Source organism: Bactrocera neohumeralis, chromosome 4 (assembly GCF_024586455.1).
Source record: "Bactrocera neohumeralis isolate Rockhampton chromosome 4, APGP_CSIRO_Bneo_wtdbg2-racon-allhic-juicebox.fasta_v2, whole genome shotgun sequence".
NCBI lineage: Eukaryota > Metazoa > Arthropoda > Insecta > Diptera > Tephritidae > Bactrocera > Bactrocera neohumeralis.
This window is the reverse complement of record NC_065921.1, coordinates 80,993,935-81,006,728: the sequence shown is the minus strand read 5'-3', so window position 1 is coordinate 81,006,728 and position 12,794 is coordinate 80,993,935. Positions and strand designations below refer to the sequence as shown.

The window sequence follows — 12,794 nt, the reverse complement described above, 5'->3', positions numbered from 1 at the left end:
TAAAAGAAATGCAGGCACGGTGCCTGGCCAGTGCTTGGGTGACGCTCACGCCGCGGTGTGATGTGATTTAACAGTCATAATGTAATTTCGCGGGAAGCTGGCTGTTAGCTGCTTCTATAAAAGAAATGTAGGCAGGGTGCCTGGTCAGTGCTTGGATGACGCTCACGCCGCGATGTGATGTGATTTAACAGTCATAATGTTATTTCGCGGGAAGCTGGCTGCTAGCTGCTTCTATAAAAGAAATGCAGGCACGGTGCCTGGCCAGTGCTTGGTTGGCGCTCACGCCGCGATGTGATGTGATTTAACAGTCATAATGTTATCTCGCGGGAAGCTGGCTGTGAGCTGCTTCTATAAAAGAAATGCAGGCACGGTGCCTGGCCAGTGCTTGGTTGGCGCTCACGCCGCGATGTGATGTGATTTAACAGTCATAATGTAATCTCGCGGGAAGCTGGCTGTTAGCTGCTTCTATAAAAGAAATGCAGGCACGGTGCCTGGTCAGTGCTTAGGTGACGCTCGCACCGCGATGTGATGTGATTTAACAGTCATAATGTAATCTCGCGGGAAGCTGGCTGTTAGCTGCTTCTATAAAAGAAATGCAGGCACGGTGCTTGGTCAGTGCTTGGGTGACGCTTCCACCGCGATGTGATGTAATTTAACAGTCATAATGTTATCTCGCGGGAAGCTGGCTGTTAGCTGCTTCTATAAAAGAAATGCAGGCACGGTGCCTGGCCAGTGCTTGGGTGGCGCTCACGCCATTGTATATGTATCGGCCATTAATTTTTCCTAGCAACGGATATTACGAGTATATGTATATAATCATCGCAACAAGCCATGTCGGTTGACCACAACGACAGAGTCGCCATCATTCTGCGCTTTATAAATTTTGTATTTTACAAACGTTCTCAAAACTCAAAGCTTCCCTTAAAAACCACTTTCATACAGATGATTTCTATCACTCTACGTTCGCAATTTCATAGCCATATTTACTTTTTATTATATGGTATATACTAGTTACTATCTACATACATATGAGCATATACATATGTATGTACTAGATATGTGCTTGCTTGCTTAACCCAAATGAGTTTTAAACGCTTCAGTGGAGACAAATATTTACAAATGATGCCTTCAATGCTTGGATTTGTCTGTATGTCTTTTAATTAACTGTGTCGAAATAGTGCTTTTCTAACTAGCAGTGGAATTAGGTCAAATTTTCTTAGGCTAGGGTTAAAGGGAGTAAGTGAGAATAGGTTAAATAAACGGTATAATGATTTAGGGTAATTATGAAAAGACGCCATTTTTTCAGGTAAACTAATGCTACCTTACTTGTGGTGCGAAAACGAAATTTAACGAAATATGCATGATGACTTTTATGGAAATGTTTAAAATGCAGTTCATTTGAAATGACCCCTGCCTAACACATAGATGGCGCTACTAGAATTAAATTCATTGGATTTTTAGTTAGCCTTAACATTCAAAAGGCGTGTGTATGAATTTGACAGTTGTCAGATCATTAGTTCATGAAATATATCAATTTGAATGAAGGAACTTTTGTTATTGTGAAAAAAAAATGATTAAGTTTCAGTTATAGGTCATTATGGTAACCATATGAAACAGCTGTTCGAACCAACTTTAGCAATTGGCGACCCTATAATATGATGAAATTGAAAATCTCCGATCAAGATAAAGAGCAATCGTTTAATTTATTTAGCGTGGTGTAATTCATAATTAATTTTTTTTCAGTCCGGGTTAAATCTGATCAGTTGGTATACAAGCAACTATAAAGGGATACTGTTAAATTCGAACAAAATAATGTGCCGAGTCCACAAACACTGCGTTTCTATTCCATTTTTGCCAATTGTTTGTTCGATTCACTCTTCTCCATCATTTACTCCATCGCGGACGGTTAATATTGATTAGTCGAAAAAGTATTTTCGTATTTTGAAAATAGATATCGTTGCTGTCGTTTATATTCAGTGCTACCAATCACATTGTGTCGTACCGTATAGTTTTGGTAAGTTGAGACTTTAAGCTTCATTTAACCAAAAAATAAATAAAACTAAAAAAATAAACTCGGGGAAGTTGAAAAAAAGTTATAGCTGTTCAAAAATTAGTAAAAATAATGAAGAAATTCGCTATATTTTGAAATTTTTGTATAAAAAAGCCACGCAAGCCACCAATGAAATTTGTGAAGTTTACGGAGACGATGCTGTATCAGTTCGTGTAGCACAACAACGGTTCGCTCGCTTCCGTTCCGGAAATTTCGATTTATACTGATGGAATAATGTCTCTAGCGGAAAAGTGGCAAAAAGTGGTCGACCAAAATTATTCATATTTGTTTATTTATTTATTAATATAAATATTATAAAAAAATAAGTTGAAGTTTGATTAGAAATACGAAACAACTTTTTCGACTACCCAATATTATTCAAAGGGTCTGGTGTACGGAAAAGTGTGGGAATATTTTCTTAACAATGATAATTTCGGAGCGACCAAACTTCTTCTATAGGAGTCTTAAGCCATTTTTACGGTGTTGTTTATCTTACATAATAAGACTTTCAAATAAACTTTAAGTGAGATTTTCGAAAAAATTCTATGATTATCGTAAGAGATTTTACGCTCATCAAATTTTTATGGCATGAGTGCATATGCATTAAAAATTACTTACTTGTATAACTTAAGTGACTTAATAACAGAAATATAAACAAATGTGCAAGGCGGAGACTTACACAAGTGCTTAGCGTCTCAACAGAAAACAACAAGTACATAGAAGCCTTCACAAATACTATACAAAAAGGGTCTATTCATAAAAAAAGCAAAGCTGTGAATTGAAATGTTCTACAATATACTGTTATAAGTAATGAAGATGCATACATAAGTGTGCCCATAAGTACATTTAATAAAAACAGAAAGGAAAAAGGGTAAAAAAAAAATTAAAAAGAATTAAATTAAACGAGCGAAAAAGCATTCATACATAAGTATATGTACATACATAGAATGAGTTGAATGGGCAAAAAGAAATAAAGACAGCAAGAAAAAACGTTAACTACACCGAAGCTATAATACCCTGAACAAATAAGAAGAAATAAAAACGTTAACTACGCTTGCACCAAAGCTATAATACCATACACAAATACAAAAGATTCCTTACAAGAACTTGCCAAATAAAAATGTATTCCACACCAGCTTGATTATTATCGATCAGTTGTTATGGTAGCTAAATGCTATAGTGGTACGATATCAGCGGTTCGGACAAACGCGCAACTTCTTAGAGAGAAAAGAACGTGTGAAAATTTTCAGATCGATATCTCATAAACTGAAGAACCAGTTCGCGCGTAGTATATAGTCAGACAAAAAGATGGACAAGGCTAAATTGAATCGACTCATCGCACTGAACATTAATGCATACAGGGTTTGTTCGGAAAAAAGGACTGATTTTCTTCCTTCTTCTTCTTTTCTTCTTCCTAATTTCTGTGTGAAACTCGGTAAATATGCGACAGAGACATTTGATATGAACCAGCGTTTACCCAAACAAGCCTTCTTGCTCTAGCAAGAAGTGGTGTGTTTCGGTGGCACCATGCCTTTTTGGAGGGCCGGGAAGAGGTCGCTGATAAAGACCGGAAGAATGAGCAAATCCAAAGTGAAAACGATGCTCATTGTCTTTTTTGACATCAAAGGCATCGTTCACCATCAATTTGTTCCTTCTGGACAAACCGTCAACGAAGGGTCAATCGAGTCCGACAAGATATCGCAGCCGATTGGAAGTTGCACCGCGGCGACGCGCTGGCGCACACCGCCTTTCTTGTGAACAGCTACCTAACCAAGGCCGACATCCCAACGCTTCCACAGCCGCCCTACAGTCCAGATGTGGCCCCCCGGGCTTTTTTTTGTTTCCTTGCCTGAAAAGGCCGATGAAAGGTGATCCAAGCAGCATGCACCCCGGCTCTCAAGGCTATTCCAATGCTTGGAAATCGTCTTGGCAGCGCTGCATCGATGCAGAAGGAGCCTATTTTGGAAGTTTTTGAAGAGTTGTAACGATTGGTGCAATCAATTTTTTTTAAATCGACTCAGTTCTATTACTTTCCGGACAAACCCTATATATACTTTAGAGGATCTCCGACGTTTTCTTCTGCGCATTAAAAACTTCGTGACAAACTTAATATACACTGTTAAGGGTATAACAAAAAAACCCATACATATAAGTATTTAAGTACAAAAAAGAAAATTTCTAATGCGTGAGCAAATGGAGCAGCTGTGAATACAAACTGACTTCTGCACTGCGTTGTATTGCAAATGCCAAAGGCGAAGGCGAAAACTCCCAAACGCTTGGCGTATTATGCGGCGACGACGATCACTGCTGCCTGCTGTTAGGCTGGTTCCAGCAGCTTTTTTGTTTGTGCACCGTCCACATGCCGGTTGCACTCGCTCGTTTTATTGATGTCAGCAAGTCAAAGACCTTGTACACGCGCGCGCCAACAATAGAAAACGCCAGTAAGCCGCTGTGTGTGCATGAGACTGCCGCGGCAACATGCCACACGATGCAACATACAAACATAAGCGTACTTACAAACATGTGAAACATAAATTGTTTATACCACAAGTGTTGTGCAGCAAATATGCTTATAAACACAAACATGGAGTTCATAAGAAAATAATATAAAAAGAGAACAAGGAAATCCTATGCGGCAAAAAAAAAAATATTTTCAATAAAATTTGTACACAAAATATGAAAATGTTAAATTGGCGCTAATAAGACCCTATTATTATTTAAATCGTTAACCACAAACATTGCTCACCAGAAAATTTGCCGACAGACTCAAAAATTTGCGGTACCAAAATGTCCACTGGGCTTAAAGGATAGCACGTGCTTTGCCGCTTTTGCCGCTTCAAAAAAAAAATTAATAGTTTTATTGTCTCATTTAAATCTGTAACATCTCTAGACTATTATTCTGAATTCTTCAGTTGATCCGAGCAATAGTTTTGTAGACACAGCCTTGATAAATTGCGCGCTCGAGTCACTCAAAACTCTAAGCGTTTTTTCTCAAAACTGTGTTTTCATAGTCGGTTGTCAAGATCTCTCGCAAACTACTCAACCGAATTTAATGAAATATACAGGTCTTCGAAATACATTTATGAAGGTTTTGAACGAAGACTGGTACCGACGAAAACAGCACAAAAGTCCCCAAAATAAAATTTCGGTTGACCGTAAAGCAAAGTTGTTCGCGATAGCAAGTACTCTAAAGATATGAACTGAATCGACAGCCATCCGATTGGACTTTAAACAATAACCCTCTCAAAAGCGCAGAAATTCGCAACCGGATGGCTGGCAAGGTTATGGTGTTTGTATTTTGGAATGCGCATTAATTCCGCATCCATCGTATTCTGTAGATCTGACCTCCAGGGTCTATTTCCTGTTCTCAGATCTCAAAAGAATGCTCGCTGGGAAGAAATTTCCTTCAAATGAAGAGGTGATCGCCGAAACTGAGGCCTATTTTAAAACAAAGGACAAATCGTACTACTAAAATGGTATCGAAAAGTTTGAGAGTCGCAATAATATATCACCTTTGAATAAGAAACCCGAATTTTGTCAAAAAAAAAAGTTTTATTATGGCAGGCCGTTGACTTTTCAATAGACCTGTTACTTCATTTGTCAAACAAAAAAAAATTGAAAATAGGCCGGTGTTTGCTCGAGGAAAGGGAATTAAACGGAAAGGAGGAACTACTGGTAGGAAGAAGGCAGAAGATCGACTTTCGTGCGACTTTTTGTAAAACAGTAAATACATAAAAAAGTGCAACAAGCAGCCGGAACGAAGGAACCAGCAAAGTTTCAGCTACCACAACCGACAATTATAACACACAAATATAATTTTCGATGCTTGGAAGTTGTAAGACTCCGCTCTGACGATTTTCTTAGCAAGCTTCAGTCAGAGTTTCCCCATTACCAAAGCGTTCTTGTTGCATTTATACGTCTTTTCTCAGTGCTATCTTTGTATATTTATGTCATTCTTTGTAAAGTTTCAACGGCCTGGACACGCCCACATAAAATATCACCGCCACAGTGAATAGCTATGGACATTTTTGAACGTCAGGCGTTGAAGTTGCATGCATGTCCTAATGAACCTCACTGCTATAATTCTCTTCTTATGACAATCACACCAGCCAGCCGTATTTAAAACTTCCGCGTCTTCGTTAGCGTTTTCATTGTCATTTATAAAAATTACTCATGTATAGAAATATGTATGTATTTATTCCATGTCGTATGGCGACTGTGGCTCTCTACCATGCAAGTCGCATGTCCCGCCAATTATTCGCATGCAGCCAAGCACGGCAATCAAATTTGCCGAAACAACAACCATATGATGTGTAGTAGATGACTTTTAACACCACCTTGATTTACAACAAAACAGTGGAAACGTCTGTAATACATCTAATTGCTTACCACATAAACTATAGAATGTACGAAGGACTTACTATAGTAACAACCACGTGTAGACTTCAGAGTTCATCTGGACATTTTTTGTATTAAATTGAACGTCTACCCTGAGCCTGTGAACGAAAATGTCTCGACAGAGCATAAATCGTTTCAAGGATTTCACAAAAGTTCCATAAATAAGTCAAGATAGTCTCAATTTGGACATATGTATGTAGACATAAGATCTCTACCCAGTTAGTTTCATCAAAACCGGTACACAAAACAAGCTCAGAGTGACTCTTTTCGGAACTACTCTGGTGATCTATCCATTATCGCTGTAGCGCCAATTGCCTTTTCACCATATAGCAGAACAGGAATAATGAGTGACTTATAGAGAGCAATACAATTTGCTGCCCGGAAATCAAAGACATGGACTTAGTAGATCCATAGCTCCGGTACGATAAATCACCATGTAACAATCGATCTTTCGGATATCAATTGCGGCAGTCAGTTCGTCTCAGCGATGCCAACTGGTCATCTTGGTGCCGCGTTTTGAAACCGAAACTGAATATTCAGAAAACCACTACAAATAATGTGATTATTGAACGAGAAGCAGCGTTATCGAAAAAGTGGTGAATGTTCTACGGCGAAGACTCCAAAAAGATTACTTCGAATTATGTTTTTTTTTTTGCTTTAATTACATGACTTTTGTGGTGACGACGTTTGACACCAGACAAAAGAGTAGAACCGATCGTAGTAATTGATTTTCTTGATAAGTAAAGGCAGGCCAGATTTGGCTGAGTTGACAACGTGAGATTTGATCACTCACGTCTTTGTTCTTTTTACAGACATAATTTAAAAACTACGAACGAATAACAGTTTCACTTTATAATGCCAAAGATCGTCTTAGCTAAAAATTCTTTCTTACTTCGACACATTCAAATCTCAGTTTTTCCCAATGCAAAGTTTCAAAATTCATATCAATAGGAATTTTAGGAATTTTGAATTTGTACACCTACATATGTATGTACATATATACAGAATTAACAGTCGAGTCAGGCATATTACAACACAATGGTCAATAGCCATAGTCGTTATGTAACAAACATACATATGAACAATGCATTGAGAGGTCAGGGTAAGAGAAATTACATAAGGAAAACGAAAATAAGAGAAAACGATTTTGAGGGCAGCAACGAAAATGAAAGGGTTCAATGGCCTACAGTCCGAAAAACGTGTTACCTTTCTTTTCATTTAATTTTTTTCCTCTCAGCGCACACGGCATGTAACTAGAAGAGCAAAAGCATGAGTAATGGTAAATGAAAAACATTGGTCCCACACAACTTTATACGGTAAAGTAAGCCGACATTGAATTTACGAATCGCCGCTTGACTTTTAGTTGGCTACACGCGCCGATTAAGGCGTCAGCCTACACATTGTATAATACAAAATAGAATACGAATATATTTTTAGTTAAGACCACGCATTACTAGGGACAGAGAGTGTAAACAAAGCGTCGTGACCATTGTTTATAATGGACAATAAGAATAGTAGCGCTTTTTTTATATTGAATTGTACTGCTTTGAGGTGCGAAACGAAGTGTTGTGAAGGAAGGGAATGACAAAGTAACCACGACGACATTGAATGACTATAGTAAAACGTAGAATATGCCATGATAGCTTTGGCATTACGGTAAATGTAGTATTTCTGCTGAATGAATTATTTTATGAAGTAAACATGCATTGAAGCTTTTAATATTGGGTTGTCGAAAAAGTATTTTCGTATTTTTCAATAGATGTCGTTGCAGTCGTATATCTCTATGTGTTAGGTTTCGAACACATCACCTAAGAAAGACAATTAAAATGCAAAACGCTACAAGCTTCGTATAAAGCCTTATTTTTTAGACGGATCGTAATCTTTCAGAGGTAGAAGAGGTGGGTTGATGACCTCGTAATGTCAAAAGGCATCATTATAGTCACACAAAAGTTAGTAGTTAAAAATAGTAGGCAAATAAGATGTCTTTTATGTACTTTGGTCACCTCATGGTGAGCAAACAGGTGCTACTTTGGACTGAGCAGGCAATTGAAAAGTAAATTCCTTTCTCGACGAACAAAGATCAAACTCTGTAAGTCCCTCATTTTTCCCATTTTGCACAAAGTTAAAATAATAATTACTGGGGGTTGGTATTTTTTCCGAAATAAAATAAATTTCCAAAAACAACACAATCTAATATGCACGAAATCCAACGAATCTATTGCTCATTGATTAGGTTGTGTTTCAAATTGTGATTTAAAGCAAAGTGGTTGCTTTCGAAATTTTGAAATCGATAGTTTTAGGAAATGACTAAAATTAATGGCATGTGCATATATAAAATATGTATGTATATATGGCAATATAGTATATATAGGTTTTAATTACAAATGTAAATAAGCAACTTCCCACAGCCGAATAACAATTTCAAAACAAGGTTACTACGAGTAGTAACTGGTCTAAACGCTAATGAGCCACTCATTTCACGTACATATGTATGTATTATATATAAATAACTGTTTGTATATATTTCTATGCATAAACGGACTGAATATGAAAATGTGTGTGTTTTCAGGGAAGTTATATGGACAGGGGTATCAAAAACTACATATGAGAATAATAGAATACATAGAGAGCTTGAAATTTGATTTTCAATTTGAAATGGCATTTTGCAATTTTAGATACATACATAACTACATATGCATTTTATTGAATACACAATTATCAGCTTTCAAATAGAATTGGACTCACCTTTACTTCCTTTGAGAATGCTGCTGATGTTTGCGCTGCCATTACCGTTACCATTGCTATTATTATTATTATTGCTGCCATTGCCACCGTTGATATTGCTATTGTTATTGTTGTTATGATTGTGATTGCTCTGACTGTTAGTGGCTGACAATTGCTGATTGTTGATGATGGACGCTGATGTTGGCGGCATGGCATTGCCCAGTTGTGTTAACGGCGGTGGTGGTAGCTGTGTTTGTGGTTGTGGTGATGCAACATCCTCACGGGATGTATGCATGTTTGTCAAGGGCTTTTTGCCCACACCACCAGCGTGCGTACTGTGACTGTGATTGTGGTTGTGGCTGTTGTTGTGATTGTTATTGCCGCCGATGTTTCCGTTGGCAACATTTAAATTTGAATTTCCGTTAAATGTGGCTAAACTGGCTGCAACGGTGCCGGTAGCTGCCCCGGCCGCTGAGACTGCAGTTGTTGTTGTTGCAGTTGCTATCATCGGCGACAAGGCATTGCCAACGGCATGCGAGCCTCCATGCGGCGCCGGCGGATGATGATAATGATGGTTCAACGCAGCACCGGTGTTTTGTGTGTCGGTTGTCGGCGTTGCTATTCTTGCGGCACTAACATCAGCGTCGCACTGCTCGCTGCCACCGGAATTTATTGCCACTGCTGTTGTTGGTGGTGTTGCTGTTGTTGTGGCTGCTGTTGCCATGTTAGCAATTGCGGCTTGTGAATTTTTTGCCGCCAATGTCGGCATTTTTCTACGCGATTTTGTCGGTTGCAGTTCGTTGTTGTTATTGTTGACGTTATTTTTGCTGTTGGTTGTTGCTATTGTTTTGCAATTATTTTATTCTATTATGCTTTAATGAGATTTCTTTCTAATCTGTTTAATTACATTACGTTAACTGTAGTAGAAAATTGCGAACATTTGAAGCGTTTGCTTGTTTTCACTGTTTGACGTTTGCAAGGAGCTTCGTGCGTTTGTTTGCTTCCCGATTTCACACGCGATTTCAAATACGAACACTACTATCTTTATTTGCGATTTTCTTATACACCATTTCGAGGCGAAGAACATTATATTTATGCCGGTAATATCCAGCGCTTACGTACGGAATTACGTGGATACATACGCACACCTGTTGGAGCAAATTTACTTCAGCAAAATGCACTATTTTTTGCCGCTATTTTTTGCCGTTGTATATGCACTCGTATATTTTTTGGATTTTTTAGAAGAACTTTCTCACTTCACTAACACGATTGTCTTAAAATAGGCAAATTGCATATTTCTCTCTTTTTGCGTGAAATTTTATAATTTTCTTAATATCAGCAATATTCCATGTTACAACTTCTCTTAATATTATTTATTTTGAATAAAAATTGAGTAGCTTTCGTAGAAAAATATCTGAAAATTAAGTAAAATTAAAAATTTTATTATATTAATGTAACTTTGTTGGATTTGAAAATATAAAATAAAAACATAAGAAAAACGTTAACTTCGGCTGCACCGAAGCTACTTATGCAGTGTCTAGCAACAAGGATGACGTGGTTTTGATCAATTCCCACGACAGGCGGTTCTACGTTACCGTTAACTAACCCCCTTTGGATAGGTAAGTTTTTTAGACGTGGTTTTGACCGCTCGTGGGGGCTCTGCTCGTTTACTGATTTTTCTAAAATTATGTCAGGGTGTTTATTTCAGTATATCACGTGTCACTTTGGTACAGTACTTGGAAATTGTCCTCTAGATTATTTTCTCTAGGGATATGTTCAGTCAGCCGCTTTTTTGTATATTATATATTATATACTTAAATCTGAAAGCAGTCATCGGTTTTAAGCTTACTTTATATATTAAGGTAATCGAATATTTCTTGTGTTTTTTTAGATTTTGGAACAATTCTGACAAAACTTAACAGATATTCAAAATCTGTATTTTGTTAAAAAAATGTCGCTATGCTACAGCGGTCATTCTGAACAATATGCTCGGAGATTGTATCGTTGACGTGGACAATAATGTGTGAAAAATTTCGGTTATAACTACATCAACTCATCTCATCTCGCTGACCATTTATAAACTAAACTTTATAGGGTCTCCGGAGTTTTTACTAGGCATTATAAACTTCGTGGCAAACTTAATATACCCTGTTTATCATCTTTTACAACGTCTGGATGTAGTTTTTGAAGAAATTAGGTTTTATGGTATGAATCTGGTGGAAATGAGTTTGGTAGCTATGACAGCTATACTAATATTTCAGATTTCGATCTAACGCGACAATTTTCAGCGACATTTCTTCTGTTTTTATGATATTAAGCTTGAGGAAAGTTTCTACGTTTCCCATTACTGGGTGTTCCCAAAGCAATTTGGCAAGGGTATAAATAAGTCCGAAGAAATAAATAATTTCATTGGCTTGTCGTTTTTCTTCGGTTTCCTGAGATGCTCTAAATGTCCATAAACAAAAAAATCCACGTGCTTCTTTGTGGCGTCTCTTGCAATAAAAGAAATAGATTCAAGACTACAACGAACTAGGTGATTGTCGGGTATCGAATCGGCAATCTTCTCGAAGTATTCAATATTAAATGAATACAGAGTTTCTCCGGAAAATAATAGGACTGATTTTCTTCCGACGCGACTGTACTTCGAGGCGTGCGCGCACCGACTGGATACGGAGGAGGGCGTTCCCAGCTAACAAATGAGCAGCTGGACTATTGTCTTCGAGTACTAGAAGAGTGAGGGCAAAAATTCTCGCGTGACGTGTTTCTGTGAGTGGTGCAAGCCGAAAATGCAGTGATCGTTAGAGCAGAGGTACGCGATTAACTCGGTAAATCTGCGACAGAGACGTTTGATATGATCAAACAGGCTTACCCAGATGTTGCTTCAGCGAGAAGTGGTGTGTTTCGGTGGCACCAGGCCTATTTGGAGGGCCGGGAAGAGAGTGGAAGTGTGCCAAGAATTTTTGAATAACATAATCACAAATAACGAGTCTTGGATCTTTGAGTACAGGTATGATCCCGAGACACTTGCCGATAAAAGGCAAGCATTTTGAGACGATAGAGGGGATCCAAGCACCATGCACGTCGGCTCTCAAGGCTATTCCGGAAAATGCCATCGACGCAGGAGCCTATTTTGAAAGTTTTTAAAGAATTTTAACGATTGGTTCAATAATTTTTTTTTAAATCGACTCAGTCCTATTACTTTCCGGACAAACCCTGTATATGTAAATATTTATAGACGCGACGGGTTTTACTTAATTTAAATCTGAATGGCGGAATACTACAACGATAGCTGGGCTTGGCTCAATTGAGATCATACAGCTGGACCAACTCAAAGAAAATGATCCGATCTTATAAAATAAAGACTATTTTTAGATATTATTGAGATTTTTTTAAATTCCGTCTCTACAGCGCGTGGACTTTGATGCCCATATGAACGACTTGTCAAAATTTATTTCCATAAGTTGGAGAGAGACATAAAAACAATCAAATTATTCGCAGATTGCAGGTAATTAGATGTCAAGCTTAAAATATTTGCATAATTTTCCCCGAAATAAGTGAAAGGAAACTTTAACTTTTAATTTTATTAAAATATGAAATAACTTTAACATACATTTAAAAGTTT

General features: G+C 37.7%; 1 protein-coding gene across 1 annotated transcript in view; it reads right to left on the bottom strand.

The window, feature by feature from the left end:
• LOC126755867 (uncharacterized) overlaps positions 1–12,794 on the bottom strand; it is a 44,807-nt gene that overhangs the window by 24,719 nt on the left and 7,294 nt on the right. The window contains exon 2 of the mRNA XM_050468584.1: positions 9,194–10,586. Coding sequence (XP_050324541.1) covers positions 9,194–9,941 — 748 coding nt within the window. The 5' untranslated portion in view covers positions 9,942–10,586. The remainder of the gene's footprint in view (positions 1–9,193; positions 10,587–12,794) is intronic.